The following is a 20,924-nucleotide window of genomic DNA, read 5'->3' on the forward strand; positions in this document are numbered from 1 at the left end:
CTACTTTGGAGTTCTGGGGTCACCACTCAATTTCATGGCCAGGCCTTGAAGTGAAAGACTTAATTCGGAAAGTCTAGGAGAAGAGCAATTGGCTTGTGCAGGAGGTTTCTGCTTCTCCTAGCTTGCCTTCATCAGCTGTGATGTGTCCCATTGGCAGGCAAAGTAGTGGAGAAAGCAATTCTTTTCAATACTCCCACGATAGGCTTTGGCAAATTAAAATGCCCAGGCCTGTGCATTTCTCAGTTACTCTTATTAGGTTTATTTTAAATGGTGGTGAAGTCTTTCTGGGAAGAGCACAGGTGGGCCAGCCTCTCACAGTAAAAGAGCAGGGACCCAGTGGCTCAAGATAGGGGTCCAGACCCCTGGGATGGGCTTCCTGCTCAACTTCTTCTAAGGGTGAGAGTTCCACTGGGGTTGCTGCGAGGGTACATGGAAATATGTGTGTCCCTGACAGGTAGAAGCCACTTAGTGAGGTTATTAAATCTGAGCACCATTGGTGCCCTAGGAGGGAGATATAAATGATGATGATAAGTCAGTGTCACCTGCTGTGTGTTGGAATACCTGAGCCTGTCACATGCCTCATTCCCCTCCGCCTTTGCTTTAGCCCTGAGAGGGAGAGTTGAAGCTAGAAGTCCTGGAGGTATGGGGCACATTGGGGCAATGGAGGCAGGCCAGTTCCCTGGCAGCCTGGACTGGGGGTTGAAACAGGACCTCCCTTGTCCTACCTTGTCCTCACAGCTGCCTTGTGTGCTAAGGCCACATGATTGGTAAGATAACCCGGAACCAGAGAGGTTAGGTGGCTTGTCCAAGGCTGCCCAGCTAAGTCAGGGCAAAGCCAGGACATGAACCCAGGTGTCTGACTCCCACTTGTCATAGCATCAGGCCGCCTTTCCAGCCTGAGGACTCCTTGGAGCACTGCTGAGATCCAGGAGGGCTTCCTGGACAAGGTGGCAGGATGGGCAATAGCTAATTAGTTAAGATGGGGGTACCGCCATCAGGGATTAGACACCTCCAGGAGGAAGCAGCTTACCACATCCCCAGGCAGCTCCCCTCTGCTGCGGGGTGGCTCTGCCCGTGAGAAAGTTCGTCCGTTAGGTGAGCCTGGTTTGTATCTCTGGGCCTTCCCTCCACTAGGCATTTCCCCACTTTTTGTAGATAGGCTCTGTTGATAATCACTCCTGGGATTTGAAACAACACTTAGGGGCCTTTCTCCCCATGCCCCTTCTTCCTTTGTTCTTCCTGTTCCAGTTGGAAATAGGCAATGACAAGGGTGAGTTCCTGGTGGGTCCTCTGTAGTCAGCCAGCTGATCGAGAGAGCTAGCTGAGACCCACTGACCAGCATGCCACGGCCAGCCAGGGGGATGCTGCTGGGCAGGCATCAGTTGGGCTGTGTTTCCTGGGGATGATGGTGGTGGGTGTTTGGTGACGAAGAGTTTTGTGGTGGGGAACTATATAGTTAGAGGCCAGAAGCTGCACTTCTGGGGTTTCCTCCTTGACTCTTAACACTTGAAACAGCCTCAATTCTCCCACCTGTACTGTGTGGTTACTTTCTCTGCATATATGGAGGGTTTGTGCCATATTACGTGGAAAACCCACGGCACAATATTATTACAAGTGATCACTAATCCAGCACTTACATCCACTCCTTTCAAATAAGAACCCTATGAGGTGGGTTTTCCCCTTTGTTCCCCTCCACTTTTTTTTTTTGAGACAGAGTCTCACAGCAACTTCAAACTTCAGCTTAAGTGATTCTCTTGCATCAGCGCCCACCACAATGCCTGGCTATTTATTGTTGTTGTTGTCATTGTTGTTTGGCAGACCCAGGCCAGGCTCAAATTTGCCAGCTCTTGTGTATGTGGCCGGTGCCCTAACCGCTAAGCTACAGATGCCGAGCCCCTTTGTTTCCATTTTATAGGTGAAGAAGGTTCTGTCCAGAGTGGTTAAAGAACTTGCCTGAAGTTGCACAGCTAGAAATGCAATGTCAGGACTTGAAGCCAGGGTCTGGCTCCAAAGTTCATACTTCAGACTACTATAAATTACCACTTAGCTCGGGGATGCCTGGACCTGCCAGTAGGCTGCAGTGAGGGTCCATGGACCAGACCTTGGAAGCTGCAGGGCTTGGCTGGGCCAAGCGGAAGGGCGAGGACCTTCCCTTGGAAACTCTCCACCAGGTTCACGCGGACCCTGCTGACTCCCCAGGGCAGCCGCGTGCTCTTCCCATGACATCACACTGCCTCAGAACTTTTGAGGCCGAGGATTCTTGGAATGCCTGATTCACCCTGGAACAAAAATAATACCTCATATTTATAATGTGCCTTTGTTCCCCACAGGCTTTCCCTGGCTTTCTCTCCATTATAACCTCAGACCAGGCCTGCGATCCAGGCAGCAGTCATGTAGGTGGGAAGCCACCCTAAGAAACACCTCAAGTGGGGATTGGTGTTCCCATTCTGCAGTGGGATCACTGAGATGCAGGGAGTTGACTGGTTGGCCAAAGCTGCCCAGTAAACTGATGCTGGAAAAATGAGGCAAAATCCCTGGGTTTCCAGTGGGGTTGAGAGGATAGCCTCAAAAATGCCTCTGCGGTAGAGTGAGGCTCAGACCCCCACAAAATATCCCCAAGAAAGCCATTTTCTCACTGCCTCTGTGCTGCCCCAAGACAGAGGAAGGTAGCAGAAATCCACAGCCTTTCCCTCCCTGCCCCACAGTGCAGCAATGAAGCCAGAGGGGCCTCCCCAACACTCAACCCCCAGTCCTGCCCCACAGGCCCCAGCCACAAGGACCGGCAGACTGTAGTGGGGAAAGGATTGTTCCCAGCACAGATGGAAACCCAGGAGCCACACGTGGCTTCTGCGGTTTTCCCCAGACTCGGTGGAGCCAAGGCTAGCTGGCTGGATTTCCAAAGCTCCCATCCAGAGCCCTTGTAGGCTCTGCCCTCTCACTGGCCCCAGCCTCCCTGTTCCCAAGGGGCTCCTGCTCAGCCTCCCGCCTTTGCTTATGCACGTCCAGCCTCTGCTTCCACACCCCATGCAGCAACAAGATGGCCTGCAGCCCCCTCCCCTGTTGATTTGGGCCAAGGACTAGGGTGCTCTGAACTTGGGTTTCGGCAGCTCAGAAATGATGTACAGGACCCTCAGCATAATGGCTGAAGGCATATATTTTAGGGCCACAAAACTAAAATCTAACCCAAACTCTGCCTCTTGCAAGCTGTGTGGCCTCAGGCAAGTTACTTATCTTTCTTGTGCTTTATTGACCCCGCTGTAAGATGGGGTAAAAGTAACAGTAAATGAAAGCCTGCCTAGCACACCGTAAGTGCTGGTACATGTAACTATGTCTATTACTATCACTCTGTATCCTGTGATCTCAGTTCAAGTCCCATTGCCTCAGGCAGCCCTCTGAGCAGGCTGGCATCTTGGGTGTGCCAACTATACATATGCACGTGAAGCTCTGATGTGGCTGTCTTCAGGTTTTTGGGGGTTTTTGTTTTGTTTTGTTTTGTTTTTGAGACAGAGTTACACTCTGTCTCCCAGGCTGGAGTGCTATGGCATCATCATAGCTCATAGTGACTTTAAACTCTTGGGCTCAAGAGATCCTCTTGCCTCGGCCTCCCCAGTAGCTTGGACTACAGGTACTCACTGCAACTCCCAGCTAAAACTTCTCTTTAGTTTTTGAACAAGAGGCCTCCAATTTCATTTTGCACTGGCTTCTACACAATGCGTGGCCGGTCCTGCCTCTAGGCCTCCCAGCGCGGGACAGGGGCCTGTGCCACTCTCGCTTCCTTTTGTTCGTGACTCTCCTACATGGTTGGAGCTGGGCACCTGGTTCTGTGACTGATAGGTTAGTGTCTGTCTCTCCAAATGAACCCGAAGCTCCATGAGGGCAGCAGCCCCTCACCAGACCCTGGGGGAGATGTAGAGAAAGTTCTACCTCATCTAAAGGAAGTGGATTCTTCTGAAGGCAGATAAGAGGACCACACAGGATGGTCTGGTGGCAGAAACACGGGTGTGATGTGAGTGACTGTGGGTAGCGTCAGGAGTCTGGAGGGTCAGGGCCAGGACCCTGAGAGCTGGGAAAGGTTCCTGCCCAGATCTGGGCCTTGAGGCCCTGATGGGATTAGGGAAGTGCTGAGAAATTCTGTGGGGACAGCTGAATGGCTTTTGTCACACACACACATACCCCTCCAGCTCCCCTCAGATTGTTATAGGAGCCATGTAGCCTTGAGTGAATCTGTTGACATCTCTAATTAACCTCCAGGCAGAGCAGAATCTGATAATGTGTTTAATTAATGAAATGGATCGGCATTTCCCACCGTCATTCATTGTTCCTTCATTCTGTAGCTGGTGAGAAAAGTCTGTTTGCTACCTGCAGGGTGCGGAGGTACCAGTCAGACCCTTTCATTTCCATTCCAGAGCACCCCATTAACCAGGTAAACATCTGGTTTCTAAAACTTTCAATCCATGCAGTGAAATACCAAACTCCTTACAGGAATTTTTGCCTTCGCTGGCAGAAACCTCAATCTTGAACTATTTCTTACCCAACCTTGAATGAAAAGAGAGCCACGTAATGTACAGTGGTGGGAGAGTCTGCAGCTTGGCTGACCATCGCAGGTGGCAGGGGTGTTCCTGATGCATGCCAGCTAGCTCCTGCTGGGACCATTAGGAGAACTGGGTGGGGGCATGGGCCTAGCTCAAAGAGCACTCAGGAACGCTGGCACAGTGCTGCCATCACCACCATGATGAAGAGGATGACCCTGGCAGTTACAGGGTGTGTCAGTTGCCCAAGCTTTGTAATGATGCCCTGGTTCTCCAAAAGACCCTAAGATCTCAGATAAGTAATTGTTAAATCCAATCATAGTAGCATTTTGATAGTACATGACAGTAGAAATCCAGACTGGAGTTCTGAGGCAGGCTTTGCTGGGCAACCCCAGGAGGAACAAAGCAACCTCTCTGAACCTTGATTTCTCATCTGTCATTCTGTGACTCATGTGATCTTCACAGTGGCCTCTGAGGGGGGAATGGTACAGCTCAGAACAGAGACAGAGAGAGGCAAAATCACCCAGATCACACAACTCGCCAGGCTCTGAGCAGGTTGCCTGGACTTTTAGACAGATCTGACAAGGCGAGTCCTGCAGGACATCAGTGGACTTCCATCATCTGATTCATCCCAAGTGCATAGTAGGTGCTCCAAGAATTCAAGCCACTGTGACATTTGACCCTATGGGTTAATAAGCCAAAGCCATGTGTGCCCTTGTTTGACTCCCTTAAGAGGGAAGACAAAAAACAAAAAAACAAAAAAACAAAAAAAAAAAAAAGAGGGAAGACAATCTCCCCTATACTTTTCCTTTCTAACCTTCCCCTCATCCTGCAAGCTGGGGCAGGCACGTGTGACAGTTTTTGTTTCCAGACCTCACACGCCAATGCTAAGCCAAGCTGCAGAGAAGCTCCTCGTGCCCGTGTCTCTAAGCCTCACCCCGACTCTCACTTTGTCCCCTGTGGCTGGGCCATGGAACAGCCAACACCACTCGGGTCTTGTGTAGGTGGGCAGGAATGGAGGTGCCCACGCTAGAAATAAGCAGTCATCACTTTTCCTGAAGGCAAGAAATATGAGCCTGTGCATAGTTTTAAAACCACTTGCCCTAGGAATTTTGCTTTCAAAAATTTTTAAGCAGACCTACAAATTATGTGGTAAAGTGTCTGACATTGAGAGAACCATAATAAGTCAGTGGCCCTTGGAATATCTAGTTGGGAACGATTATGAAATAAAAAACGAACAGAGAGACGTTTGTGTCCATTTTGACTGTTGTTAAAGCCATTTTTTTAAAACCAAATTTCAAGTTATTCTTCCTACACCCACCTCCCAAAATGCAGCTGTGGTGTTCCAAGAACTTTTGTGTATGAAAAACAGCAATCTTAGAGTGAAACAAGACATCTGATTTCAGAACCTAAAAAAGAAAGAATAAAGTAAATGAATGATAGAAAAAGCATAAAATGACAATTTTCACCCTCAAAAAAAAAGGAAGAGGAAGCATTATTTCCCTAACAGCAGGTATTGCCAGTACCACAAATTGAATATTAATCTTATCACCTAAACCATCCACCCCTCACCCAGAGAAGACGTCCCCAGAAAGAGGATTAGAGCATATGATAAATAGGCAGAGATGTGGATTTTGGCCCCAGTACTGCAAAAATGGGACACTGACATGTCTCTACAACCTGGGTCCGCAGATCCATGGGCCTGAGAGCCAGTGCTGCCTCCCTGCCCGGCTGCAGGGAGCAGAAGCGGCTCATCCCTGGCCCAGCCAAACCCAAACCCACAGGTTTCGCGGTGAGCAGCCAGTTGGCCCCTGGATGAAGGTATCGACGAAACCCAGCGCCAGCAAACACAGAAGAGAAAGGAGTTGGTTTTGGCCAGCCCTGCCAGCCACTGCTGACAAATATTTGTGAATGGCCGGAGTGGGGAAGTCTGGGTCTCCATTGTTGGGGAACGAGGCCCAGCCTCAAGTCTGTGCCAATGGTTCCAGCAGCCCTCTCAGCTCCTTCCCAGGCTAAGGACGCGGTCCTCACATGGTTGCCACCACAGATGTCTCAGCCATAATTCTCTCCTAAGGAGGCTGGGTCTCAAGGAGAATGAGAGACAGACAAGAGGGGGCCGTAGGTGCTGTGATGAGTTGATGGCGTTGGCACACTCCATCCTGAGCCTCAATTGGGTTACCTGTGGCATGGGAAGGAAAGTTTTTGACCTGCCTGCACAGAGAGGCTAGTCCCACAGTCACTTGCCCTGAGAACTAAGCAGGGCCTTGTGCAAGAAGCGGGTGAAGGGAGAAAAGAGGGTGGGTGAGGCTTGGTGCCACCTTCTCCTCCCCTGATTTCTGGGCTCTTCCTGCCCGCCTAGAATCCACCCAACTGATCCCCTCTGCTATTTAGCTCCATGTCAAAACCTCTTTCTTTCGAACTCATTAGTGTTGCCTGCCCAATTAGGAGAGGACACTTGGAGTGGACTCTCTGGCTTCCCCTATCGCCTATGGGTGGCCCTCTGCATGTGCCAAGGAGCTTCCACCCAGCAAGAGTAAGTCTGACACCACCCACGAATGCCAGGCAGCCTAAAGCATTCTTGATGATCTCTGTATTGTCAGGGCTGGCTGGTCACAAGATCAGTTGAACCAGGAAGACGAGCAATTCTAGGTGCCCCCCAAACTTCCAGGAATGAGCAGCAGACGCTTTGCGAGACCTAGCTGATTTCTTTTTGGAGTCCTTGACCACCAGTCATGTAGAAATTACCCTCTTCCTCTTCTAAGTGGACAGAAGCTGTTTGGGGGGTGGGGGGCAGGAAGGCTGGGACAGAGAGAGGGAAATCCCTGACATGGCAAGTGGGAAACTGGATGGTTTTGAGACGGATGTTGACAGGCTTGGTCAACCCTTTGGGGGCATCTCTTGGGCCACAGCTGTAGGCGCCAGAAAAATTCTAAATAAGGATGACAAAAGTTGTGAGAATCAATCATTATCTGCCAGGGAATTTCCAAGCTTCCTCTCTGGGCATAAAAATAACTCACATTCAAAGAACAAAGAGAATAGAAGGAGAAATTGGTCGAAAGTAATTAAAAAATTAAAGGAGGAAAGACTTCGCAAAAAGTCACAGACACATGGCACCCTGGGGAATTGTACGGAGGCCAGAGAGTTTCTTCTGTTCTTTGCCAGTGTGGTTGGCTTGTACACCTCAGAGGGAGGGCTGCAGCCTTCTTAACTGACTGAGGCATCTGGGTTTAGGTCTGGGCCATCTGGCCAGGTGGTGATGGAGTCTCTGGGAAGATGCAACTCAAGGGTCTGCTTTGCCAGTGGGGCCCAACTCTGCTGGGTACTGCTGCTGATGGCCCTTGCGTTGATGTCACACAATGGGGAGTGAAACTGAGTGTCTGTGGTGCGGCGGTGGTTGGGATGGACGGGTGTTAGGGCAGCATAGAATGTGCTAAAGAACCCATGACCTCAAACTTGGACAAGGATGGGAAGTCCTGTGCAGGTCTCCTGAGGAGGGCCAGGGCACACCCAGGAAGCAGGATTCAGCTTAGTGTGCCAGATTTTTAGAGATATTTTTATAGTGACTCTTATATTATTAAAATAAACATGGACAACCAACAACTTTGGACATTATATATAAAAACAAACATTAGAAGACTCTGAAAGGAAGGAAGAAAACAAACAGGGTAGGGACCTTGGGAGCTGCAAATGGCACAATGGTGGTGAGTTCCTTGAGTTTTCTTCTTGGCTCGTATATCCCAGACTTGGCGCTAAAAAAACTGGGGACCCAGAAATGCCACTAAGCACAGACAGGCAAAAGAAGCCCCAACAGAAGCCTGCTTGCTTTAGCCAAGGGACCAGGAGAAGGGCAGCCTAGTAAGACAGAAAACTTAGGATAATAACTGCTCTGCTCCAGCCAACACCCCATAGAAAGAGCCTTGGCTCCACCCCCACCTAGCACTCCAGTGAAGGCCCAGACTAGGAGGAGGTACCCTGGCTTCCCACCAGGCTAGTGTCACTTGGGCTGAGTAGGGAGATGACCTGAGCTTCAGGGACCCATGGGACTGTAACTTAATGTCTACCATGTGTGCCATCAGAGTCCCAGAAGTAGAAAAGAAATCACTGAAGAAAATAATGGCCAAAAGTTTGCCTACATTGCTGGTACAGCCTCTCTGGAAAACAGTGTGAGAATTTCTTTGAAAACTAAAATAGCCACCACCATAGCATCCAGCAGTGGTACTCTAGGACATTTATGCCAGAGAAATGAAAACTTAGGTTCACACCAAAGTCTATACACACACATTCCCAGCAGCTTTGTTCATCATCTCCCTCCCCAAACTGGAAACAACCGCTGTGGGTGAGTGGTTAGGTGTGCTGTACAGCCTGGACGTATTACTACAGTCAAAAGGAACGAACCTGACTCAGGCGACAACCTGTATGAATCGCCAAGGAATTATGCTAAGTGAAAAAAGCCGATCCCAGTGGGTTGCCTACAACATTTTGAAATGACAGAATTATAGAAATGAAAAACAGATGGGTGACTGCCAGAGACACAGAGGCTGGAAGTGGGAGGGAGGTGGGTGTGACTACAGAAGAGCAACAGGAGGGACCTTTGTAGTGACGGGAATGTTCCGTGTCTTGACCGTGTCTGTGTCAATATCCTAGTTATGACAGTTTTGCAAGATGTCACCACGAGGGTAAGTTACAGTAGAACCTCTGTAAATTACAGGAAACTGGGTAAAAGGGGGAAGAGATAATATTCCTTAGAACTCCTATGAATCTATAATTAATTGCCTACAGTGAAAAGTTTAATTAAGAAAATAAAATCATGCTAATTTAGAAAATAGAGAAAAACTCACATTTCATCTTCCAGAGATAACCGCTATTACCATTATAGTGTGTGTCCTATACACACTAAATATATATATATATATTTCAGTGCAGATAAATACTTACCTTAAAAGTGACACCGTACTTCCACCAATAAGCTTGAGCTCTTTTGCCTTAATCTTTAATTACTCCACATTCAGTTTTACTGTGGTGGACACCCTCATGCCTAAATCCTTTTGCACATCGTAGATTATTTCCTTTGGACACACAGCCACAAGTAGAATAGCAAAGTTCAGTGCTTTGCATGTGTTAGAGGCTTTTTAAACAGTCTGTCAAATTTCCCTTCAGAAAGACTATTCCAGTTTCTATTCCTAATATGCGGTGTGTTGTATGGAAACAAAAAGAAAACTATTGTATCCACCCCTCACTTAACTATTTTAATTCCCCTGAAAGCTCTGCTATTAAGCTTTCCAGTGACAGCCTTTCAATGTAAAAAGAAAGTTTTCCCATTACAGTAGAACCTCCAGAGTTGGCCACCTCCTCTACATTGACCGTCTCTTTAAGTTGACCTAATTTTCATAGCCTGGATGTATCACATATACGTATCAGTACAATAGGCTTCGGTCCTTAGGTTGACTACCTCCGTATGTTAACTAGTTTGTTACAGTCCCGTGGGTGGACTTACAGGGGTCTTACTATAATTTTAATGAGAAAACAGTAATGTGTTTAACCCCAACCTAAAATACCCCCAAATTTTCACAGAAAAAAATTAATCAAATGAACATTGAACTTGAGTTTTGTAAATAATAGCCAATAATTTGAAAGTAAAGAAATACAGCTTGTTCATAAAATGCAATGCAGTGAAAGTCTGTGGTACCTAAGAGAGGTCACAGAGGAAGGGTGGTGCTCATTTTTTATAGGTGAACATCTTCTTCCTGCAAATTTTCTTCACCACTTTGTAGCCTTTGAGGGGCTTATGGTTTTTTTGTTCTTTAGCTGCTCTCCCAATAAAATTATGACATGGACACAACACTCCGGGTTAGAGATTGAACACAGGAGTGCTTTGAATGGCAGGAAGCAGCTCCTGCCCCAGTCTGAGGGTCATAAGAATGCCCCGTCTCCACCCTTTTACTTGCCTTTGGCCTGCACATCAAAATGTTTGGGGTCCTTCCCACAGTACACAACTCACATTTATTCCATATGCTGTTTTTTCTCTGCCTAGAAAGTACTGTCAAGTAAATCGGTGAGCCTGTCTTTACCTAAAACCACTGTGTTAAATACCCCTTCTGTACTGGTTTGCTAGGCCTGCCATAACAAAGCACCGCTGGCTTGGAGAATTAAACAAAAGGCGTTTGTTTTCTCTCAATTCTGGAACCTGGAAGCGTAAGATCAAGGCATCCATGGGGTTGGTTTCTTTTGAGGACTCTCTTACTGACTTGCAGACAGCCACCTTCTTGTGTCCTCACATGATCTTTCCTCTTTGTGCATGGCATCCTTGATGTCTCTCCGTGTCCAGATTTTCTCTTATTATAAGGACAGCCTCTTTTTTAAAGGCCTTGTCTCCAAATACGGTCACATTCTAAAGTACTGAGTACTGGGGCTTCAATTTATGAATTTGGGGAAAGGGGGACACAGTTCAGCCTATAACAACTTCTTATTATTTATTTAGTGGATTTGGGGGTGATCTCCTGTTCTGGTGTCCGGAGGCATGCACCCTGACCTCAGTGGTCTCACTCTCTTCTCCCTTCAATTTGCAGACGACAGCAAAGGCCCCCAGGAGGGAACAAGCCGCAACAGCATGGTGACCATCAGCCTGGCAGTGCCAAACACAACAGGGACCACCAGAAATCTTACCAGGGAGGCTCAGCACCTCACCCCTCAGGGAGGCCCACGCACCATGGCTACAGCCAGAACCGGCGTTGGCACCATGGCAACATGAAGCACCCACCAGGCGACAAGGGGGAGGCAGGCACCCACCGCAATGCCAAAGAAGTTGTGACCATTGAGAGCCCAAAACTTGAGGATACCCTAGGGGACACTGGACACGGTGGCCCTGAGCCCCCCCGCAGCCCCGATGCCCTGGCCCCAGTGGCTTCTGAGAGGCTGCCCCCACAGCAGCCAGGAGGGCCGGAGGCCGAGACTAAGCGTAAAGACAGTATTCTTCCCGAGCACATCAGGGAGCGGCCCAAAATTACCCTGCTCCAATCTTCCAAAGACAGACTACGGCGAAGGCTAAAAGAAAAGGTACCGGTAATTGAATTTTTGTTTTTCTCTTGCTCTCGGGAGGACAGTGAAAGGTAGGCACGTTGATAGGTGGGTGCAAGATGCCCTGGGTTTGGGGGATCTGGGAAGCTATGTAGAGGGAAGCCGAGTCTTTGCTGGCTGTGGGGACCCACCACGCGGGGACACTGCTGCCTTTGGTGCCCTGGGTCACCAGAGGGGAGGACTGTACCCAAGCCTACATGAGCCCTTCAGCATACTCTGGCCCTTTACCTTTTGGACCCTCAAGAAGACCAGGGCAGACACTTGGTGCCAGCCCCCAGCCTGGCGGGGAGAGGCACGTCTGTGGGTGATAGGAGGAGTGCAGGGAGTATTTTCTGGGATCAGATGCTGCCCTGTTCATGCTGAAGGGTGTTTGGGAAACCATGGAGCTTATGATGCATCTCCACGAGGTGAGTATCGTCCAGGCAGTGGTCCTTCCACAAGGTGAATGCCGTCCAGTCAGTGGTCCCTCCACAAAGTGGTGCCATCCAGGATGGGGAGCAAAGGTGAGTTGGGCAGAGTGGACACAGGCTGATTTTGTTTCCTGCAGCCAGTGAGCACTCCAACGTACGAGCTGCAAGGAGGCTGCACTTAGCATCCTCCATGTTGACCCACTCGGCAGCACCCTGAGGGTGAGCCCTCCTGACGTTTGCTCCCCAGGAGCCTCTTTCCTCATGCTAGTCCTGGCCTAGTGTCCAGTGTCTGGTCCACAGCTTCATTAGGAAATGCCCCAAGCCTCCAGAAAAAGGATGGGGATGTGCTGCTTACAGCATTAAGCCCAGTGTACTCACCCCAGTAAGATACCTGCCCTCACTGCCCACCAAAGGCACAGGTAAGGTCACCTTTGAGAGGAAACATCTTAAGAAAGGCTGACTTGCCCACATACCTCCCTGCATGGCAGGCAGAGGCTGCAGAGTCTTCCCCTGGGACCTCCACGAGTGCGAGGTTCTGGGCATCTCCCCCATCCTCCCTCTCCTGCCTTCTCTCCTCATCTTTTTGCCCTAGAAGCCAGGCCCAGGCCCATATCCAGGTGAAGCCGGGCCCAGGCCCATATCCAGGTGAAGCCGGGCCCAGGCCCATATCCAGGTGAAGCCGGGCCCAGGCCCCTATCCAGGTGAAGCCGGGCCCAGGCCCCTATCCAGGTGAAGCCAGGCCCCAGCCCATATCTAGGTGGGCTGCGGCAGGTCAGCCCCTTTCTGAGTCAGCTCTGAGCTGAGACGCTACTCCTGGTGGCTTCTGTGTCTCCCCAAGTTTCCTCTGCCCCCACATCCCCTCCTCTGCTCCATATTCCCATGAAGACAAGGGGCTGTGGGATCCTAGAGGAAAGCCTTATATCCCAAAGGTAGGCACTTGGAAGAGCTTTCTATCTGATGACCAGTGTGTGGTCACCATTGAAGAGCTTCCAGGACAGCTTGCTATGGCTTGAACAGGGAGGAGTCTTTATTACATTCTGCTGACTGTGACTGCAAGGCAGCCGAATGGAAATGTCCTGGGCTTGAGAGTGCAGCCAGCCAGACTCAGTGCTCACTTTGACTGGTGGGGCAACCTTGGGCAAGTCATCTAACCTCTCTGTAAAATAGGTGTTATACTACCCACCTTGCAGAGAGACTGTGAAGAATAAATAAGATAATGGGCAAAGACCCTTGGGGTCTATGTGCAAACAGCTATTCCTGCCCTGGGGCCCAGATGGTGGAGCATGAGAACGGATAAGGTAGAGCCATAGCACCCATGGGTCAGTTTTAAGGACTTCCCTCAGGTGAGGCCTCCTGAACTCCTGGACCAGGAGGCATGGACTTAGGCTCAGGTTGGGTCACTCTCCCCACTCACCCTGGAACAGGTGAGCCACTGGTGCCATCCACATAAGACTTGCCTCAAGGAGAGTAACACTTCCCTCTACCTTTCAAGAAATGGGTAAAGTATTAGACATCCATAGTGGTGGGGAGTTGTGTCTTATTGACCCAACTCAGACTCTCAGACTAGGGTGCCCTGGGGAGGTAGATAGAGTTGAGGTGGCTTGAGGAGAAGAAGGAACAGGATACCTAAGACTCAACTCTGAGTGCTCACGTGGGTGATCAGGGGGCCCTGGAACTCACCCCCCGCCCCATGGGAGGACTCGAGGAAAGCTACAGATCTTCTATCCTTGCTGTGTTACCCCTGGGAAACTGAGGCCCAGTGAGTGAAACCACTTGCCCAAAGCCACATGGCAAGCCACAGAGAGTGGGAATTAGAACCTCAGTCTGTGCTGCCTAGCCCAGAGCACCTATTGTTGAGAACAGAAGGACAAGTGTGGTTCTCATCTTATGGCCATGATCCTGGCTTCCAACCAGGCCTGGCATCCCAGCCGTTAAGTCAATCACATTCTTGGCTATTACTCTGCTGTATTTGAATAAATACTTTTGGCAGTCAAATGCCATTTTCTTCTTTCTTCAGCCCTGGTCTGGTCCCAGTTGCAGTGAAACCGTGTAAAGGTATAGGCAGGCATCCTTAAACTTTTTAAACAGGGGCCAGTTCACTGTCCCTCAGACCGTTGGAGGGCCGGACTATAGTTTAAAAAAAAACTATGAACAAATTCCTATGCGCACTGCACATATCTTATTTTGAAGTAAAAAAACAAAACGGGAACAAATACAATCACACCGCCTCACGTGGCCCTCAGGCTGCAGTTTGAGAACCCCCGGTATAGGGCTTTTGATGTGAAATTTCCCTAACTATTTTAGTGGCATGTGGTGGAGTCCTAGGGATATAACTTTTGTGTGTAGAAGGCGGACATTGTCTCTATAGAGTGCAAAGCCAATGTTCTGTCCACATGGAATCCTGCGCCCAGGGAACATGACCACCTTAGGCATTCAGAGCTGAGGATGTGGAGTACAATGTGGCTGGTCTCTGGGCCTCTTCCAGCCACCATCCTGGGCGTTTTGATCTTACTCACATTCCTTACCTAGTCCTTCTATTCTTATTTTCTTTTTTTGGCTCAGTTTCTTATTTGTTGTCTTGATTTAATGGGGCTTATAAAACATGAAATAAGATTTTAGATTAAGACATTTGATGGACGAATAGACCATAAAAGCCAATGTATATGAGAGTCCTGGGTAGGAGCTATAGAACGTACCAGAAATATCAGCCAAAATGTCACTGGGGCCAAGAAAAAAGTCAACAAAGAGCCTTTGGGGGATGAGGGGTGTTTGGTAGAGGTAAGCATTCCCAAAGGGCCCAGACCTCGGGTCCAAGAAGGTAGGACTGGGTTCTGCTTTCTGGGGGTGGCAGCCCTTCCACCAGGAGGCCACCCACCACAGAGACCTCGGTGTTGCTCAAGCATGCCCATTTTTCTCCCACACCCCCAGGAAGAAGTGGCCGTGGAGACCACCAGCCCTCAGCAGAACAAAATGGACAAGCTGATGGAAATCCTGAACAGCATGCGGAACAACAGCAGTGACGTGGACGCCAAACTCAGCACCTTCATGGAGGAGGCCCAGAACTCCACCAACTCCGAGGAGATGCTGGGCGAGATCGTGCGGACCATCTACCAGAAGGCCGTGTCCGACCGCAGCTTCGCCTTCACCGCCGCCAAGCTCTGCGACAAGATGGCACTCTTCATGGTGGAGGGCACCAAGTTCCGGAGCCTGCTCCTCAACATGCTCCAGGTACCCAGACGTGACAGCTGCCCCCACGCCCCTACCCTCTGCGTCCATGGGTTATTAGTAACAAGAAGGCTGCAAGTTCTAACCACAGTTGAACTCTTTCCAAGTCTCCCCCTTGCCTGATTAATTATAGAAAACAGAAAGGCAGTTGAAGGGCAGGGGACGGAGTGGCCAGATTTGTGTGTGTTTGTGAGTGCGCCATGGTAACAATGGACCAATATAATTTTATAGGTGCTTTGTGTTGAACCAGCCTTTCTCTCTTTCTATTTTCATAATAAGAGCTCTTGGTCTGACCCTGGCTCTGTGCTTTGGCCTCTCTCTGTCTGGGCAGACATGAACTTGTAGGATGTCTCTTTTCCTCCTCTTCCCTGCCAAGACCGTGCCCTCATATGTTTGCAGCTGTGTGGTTGGTTGTGGCTGGTAGTGGGACAGGTTTGAGCAAAGCCACAGGAGCTGGAAAAGGGACAGACTGTCTGCCCATACACTGGGGTCCCTGGGGAGAGGGGAAGTTTGGCAATACAAGCTTGTCTTCTTCCTTGCTCTTTCCCAGTTACTATCCCTTCACCCCCAGAGAGCTTGACCCACCCCAGCTCATTGCTTCCTTCATGGGGACCAGCATCCTGTGGTGGCTTTATTGGCATGAGTGTGTGGTGGACATGGGTGTCTGCACTTAGACCGAGCCCAGCACCGTTTCGTCTTCCTGGCACCTGCTCTCCTATTATGGGTGGTAGCAGGTGAACTGATGATATCAGGGAGAGATAGCGGGGGCACAGCATGGTGGCCACCCTGGAGGTCCAGGCAGGAGGAAAGCCATCTTTCCTTTCATTTGGCACTTTAGAGTCATGTTGAGCTACATATTGAGTTGCCAGGCCAGGCAAGGTAAAACAGAAACTGGGAAGTTAGGAAAGTAGAATCACAGAGAGAAGACACCACCTGCAGGTCTGTCTTAACCAGGGTGACCATGTAATAGATCATCCAAACTGCAGGACTTCTGTAAGTCCACAGGGGCTCCATTCATAATTATGTCCAGACAACAGGTGTAAACCAGAGCTTGTGGTCACCCTTGTCTTACACTTGGTTCATGGTCTGCCATCTCTTCCCTGAAAGCTGCTGGGGTCCCTCCACATGTGGCCCGCAGGGCTCCATCCCTTGCCCCCTCTCCTCGTCCATGTGAGTCTCACCAACTGCAACATGAGCCCTCCCTGGCCAGCCCCGGCTGCTTTTTTCCCCCGCGCCTGCCCCTGATCAGGTTCCCATTCCTGGATCACCCGCACTCCCCTGGTGATGAATTCCCGTATTACCTGAGGGATTTGCACATTGGGCTTATTCCTCGTGGGCCGGAATGTTCTGGGAGAGAGCAGAGAGTGACAGGCAGGGAGAAGTCTGTCTGCTGCAGACCCACCAGGCCCAGGGGAGTCAGGGACAGGGTCAGCCTGTGGCTTCGGCTTTGGGTTTTGCTTTCAAAGAAAGGCCAAGATTCGGCAAGAGTTTTAGACAGTGGCTGCCAGGTCCGAGTGACCCAGCCAGACCCAATGCAGAGACACACAGGGCACCCGAGGAGGGCATCCAGCTGCAGGGCCCACCCCAGGTGGGGCATTTCTTCCAACCAGCGTGGAAAGAGCAGCCTTACAAGTGGCCAGTGGATTATCAGTCTCGAGAGATGCTCAGACACAAAAGGAGCTCTCGCCTCTCCATCGGCCTTAGAGCGCACTGGCTTAGGACCCACTCCAGGTGTCCCAACAGGAGGGGAACCTGCCTGGCTGTGTTTAACTCAAGAAAGTTCTCTTTGCTTTCCTCACCTAATAACCTCTTATGGAATCCATGTGCTGGGAGATACAGTTTGGCAAACGCCGGGTAGGGAAAAGCATTGAATTGGAAACTGGGACACAAGGGTTCTAGACCTGATGTGGTCATCAGTCAGAGCTTGATCTCTGAGCTCCCACAGGAAAGGCCTGAGCATGAGCTCTTCCACACACCCTCCGATTCGGTGCCTCTGGGGGTGAGCTAGGGCCTCGGGAAGGGGCAAGAGTGACCCCATATGACAGCCTTCCTTTCTCACTCTCTCTAGGCCTTGCTGCTGGCACAAGACAGTCTTGGGTCCTCCTAGACCTCACAAACCTGTCTGCCCCATGTTGTGGCTCAATGATAGGTTAGTCATGAGTCATACAGGCTTTGGGGGCCAGCCCAAGAAACCCCACCATATAGGTGCCAGAGAAGAGAACTGGCACCTCCACATCCTGTTCCCCACTACCCCACCACCACCCTCCAGCCAGGCTGAACGTCCTACTGTGCCCTGGGTGGGCAGACCATCCAGAATTCACTTCCTCACCCCACTCAACCCCACCCCAAACATCCACCCCTCTGCTGGGGCAAATCACACCATGGTTCCGGTGGGGCTGGGGCCCCACTTTCCAGGAAGCACCAGCCCTCCCCTGTCCCAGCACCTGTCGCCTGTAGCCACAAACATTCAGTCGCCCTGCTAGTATTTATTGTCTGTGTGTGCCAGGAACCAACCAGCCTCAGGGCTAAGAGTCCAGTTGTCAATAAATGACACGGCTTTGTCCTGAAGAGGTTTGCAGGGAGGAAAGATCCAAACTTAAACCAATGGCCACATGAACACATGGGTGCATGTCACCATTGCCCCGACCCTGGGCTCGAGGATGGGAATCATCACTGCTTCCCAGTGTTCGCTCAGTGCTGGTGCTGGAGGGCCCTCAGCCACCATCGAGAAATGGGTGTGTGAAGACAAAGGCACTGGAAGCCTCCCCTCTCCTGTCTTCCACGCCACCTGAAGGTCTGAGGACAGCCTCAAGTCCATGGCCAGTACCCCAGAGGCAGACAGAGCTCACATTCTGAGGCTTTAGGGCAGCTGGCGCCCCCTCCCAACATGTCAGACACCAGCCATTTGCCTGGATGGAGCATTTCAGGATCAGGTACTTAGAAACCTAAATGTCCCCACAGGCCACCACTCACCCTTCTCCGTCACCTGCAGCTGTGGCTTTCATGCAAGCTGAGGAGGGAGCCCCTTGGAGGGTGTAACCAGAAGACGTGATGTGGGTACTCAGGCCCACTGGTCAAAGACCTTTTGATTGCCATGGCTGTGCTGGTGCTAAGCTGCCCAGAGCCCCCTATGGCCTCTGACTACAAGGCCCAGAGGGTACTGGCACCACATCTGCCTGGGCCCCTCAGGCCCTGTGGCTCCTTTCTGAAGCTGCAGAGGCGCAGAGCTGCCCTGTGATTCCCAAGCAGCATAATTCCTGTCCATTCACTTCCCAAACACAAGAGGTACAGGAAAAGGCAGCAGCGGCACGGCTCAGCAAAGCCCGCTTTCCCTCTTAACACCTACAGGAATGTGCTTTTTCACTGGCCTTCATTTTCTGGCAAACCGTCTTATATCCCTTCCCTGGCTGGCAGCCCTGGGCTCTTGCCTTCTGCTCATCTCCATTCACTTCAAGCCCCTGGTTCGGCGTCTAAAACACCCCTCCTGGGGTCAGATTTGGCTGCAACTTCCACACACAGGTTCTAAGACCCAGATTAGTGATGCTGGCTACAAAGGGGCCAGTGTGTGAAGTGCCCCCTGAGCACGGCTCCCAGCAGCTGTCCTTGGACATTGCCCTCCCTGGCTGACTGCTCCTGCTGCCTGGGCTCGGATTGCAGGAGCCAGCAGCATAGAAAGGAGAAAAGCAACCTCTGGTGTGGTTAACGCTCTGCAGAGGAGATCTGCAAGCTGCCTGAGGAGCTAAGATGCAGCCCCCACATAGTGGAAAATAGGGGGTGGGAAAAGGACAAAGGTCCTTTAACTCTTCGCAGCCAGACTTGACATCACCATCTCAGAGAACCCAGAAGCTCTGTCCTCATGAGTGATGACAATCCCAGATACCTTAGGGTCTCTGTGGACCCCTGTCACCAATCCCACAGCTCAAAAGTGGTCTTCAATTTTATATCTAAACCAACTCTTTTTACCTTAGATGTGGCTGTCTTTCATACTAGCATTCTTGCAAATAATCTGTAAACCTATTTGTTAAACAGAAATTTCTTTCTTTTTTAATGTTTTAAATTTTTAGAGCCAAGGTCTCTGTCACCCAGGCTAAAGTACAGTGTCATCAAAGCAACCTCAAACTCCTAGGCTCAAGCTATCCTCCTGCCTCAGCTTCCCGAGTAGCTAGGACTACAGGTACACACCACCATGCCCAGCTAATCAGACATTTCTTAAATGTGTCAAGGATTTAGTCTTCACTAGATCAGTGGTTCTCAAACTTGAACATGCATAGAAATCACAGGGCATTTTGTTTAAATGCAGATTCTGATACAGTACATCTGGGATGGGGTGTGAGAATCTAACAAGTTCCCAGGTGCTGCTGGGGCAGTTGCTCCAGGGACCATACTTTTCAAGAGCAGGCATTGAATGGCCAATGGTTGGTAGGTAAGGAGTCTGTTTCACAGGGGGGTAGACTAAGGCACAGTCTCTTATCAATGTGATTGTCAGAAGAGGGGACCCAGCCTGGGAATACTGTCTGAGACACTGGGTCTTCTTTGGATTGGTAGTTGTCAGCCTAGCTGTATCTTAAAAGCACATGGAGAGCTTTGAAAACATCCTAGCACAAAGGTCCTACCCCAGATCAGTTAAATTAGACTCTTCAGGGATAGGGCCTGGGCATCCTTTCTAAGAACTCTTTAGGTGATTCTAAGGAGCACCTTAGAGTCATCCAGGGTTGACCACCCCTGTTCAGGAGACAGCCCAGTGACACCCAACCCACCGACATTGTCCCATCACTGAGCCCTCTGGCTCTACCTGTCGTGTGGTAAACCAGCCAAGAAATACCTGTCAAGTGCCAGGCTCTTTGCTGAGTGATGTTCAGGACTCCGAGCCTGAGCTGGTGGGAGAGCACTGAAGCAAGAGACCTAACTACTGAGACCCTTCCTGTGGCTCCTCCACCTCAGTTTCCCTTCACCATCATCCTGAGACTCCTCCGTAAGGAGGTGGAAACTGCTTTTTCTCTTCCACTGGCCCTGTTTCTCTCTATCCTTTCCCCATGTCCTTTCCCTTCTTCTTGGCCTTGGATATTTGTCAGAACAGTTATCACATGTTTTAGAAAAAAGGCCTCACCCCACATTGCAAAGCTAGGGGGGTGATTAGTTTTGCTGCTTCAGCCTGCCTCACCCCACCCTTCCCACCAAGGTGCCCAGCTTCTCCATGTTTGCAGAGTCCCAACTAACTATAATAGATGATGTGCACTGATGATTTCCAACTTCGAAAAGAATGTGAGCTGCCCCGGTCCCTGGGTTATAGAAGTAACCAAAAATCTCTCTTAATCCTCATCAGAGAATTGTGGTGCAATAATGGGTAGGGGGAGGGCTCCAGTTTCACAGAGAATGAAGAATGAGTGTGCCTCTTTTTATGAGGCCTTTGGAATGACAGGAATGAAGGCCTGAGCCCCCTCCGCCCTACACTGCCCCTCCACCCAGCACTGCCTTGTCACTGCCCAGGACTTCCACATGGGCTCAGGGAGTGCTTCTTTGCTGAGACAGGCTTGGGTAGTACAAGTTCAAGCCCTCCTCTGTTGAAATGCATGTGCCCTGTTTAGCCAAGAGGTGTCTACATCCAAGCTATGCAGAGCAAAGTATTATTAGAGCGGGCATCAGTGTGTCTGTAACTGAACCCAGCTCTCCCTAGCAACCATCACCA

The 20,924-nt window shown here is 50.3% G+C and overlaps 1 protein-coding gene across 8 annotated transcripts in view; it reads left to right on the forward strand.

The window, feature by feature from the left end:
• CTIF (cap binding complex dependent translation initiation factor) overlaps positions 1 to 20,924 on the forward strand; it is a 313,526-nt gene that overhangs the window by 190,840 nt on the left and 101,762 nt on the right. For 6 of the 8 annotated variants that reach the window (XM_053571551.1, XM_053571550.1, XM_053571556.1 and 3 more), the window contains 2 exons: positions 11,096 to 11,588; positions 14,942 to 15,241. In XM_053571551.1, coding sequence (XP_053427526.1) covers positions 11,096 to 11,588; positions 14,942 to 15,241 — 793 coding nt within the window. The remainder of the gene's footprint in view (positions 1 to 11,095; positions 11,589 to 14,941; positions 15,242 to 20,924) is intronic. The other 2 variants (XM_053571555.1, XM_053571557.1) reach the window with 1 other exon arrangement.

This window comes from Nycticebus coucang, chromosome 19 (genome assembly GCF_027406575.1).
Source record: "Nycticebus coucang isolate mNycCou1 chromosome 19, mNycCou1.pri, whole genome shotgun sequence".
NCBI lineage: Eukaryota > Metazoa > Chordata > Mammalia > Primates > Lorisidae > Nycticebus > Nycticebus coucang.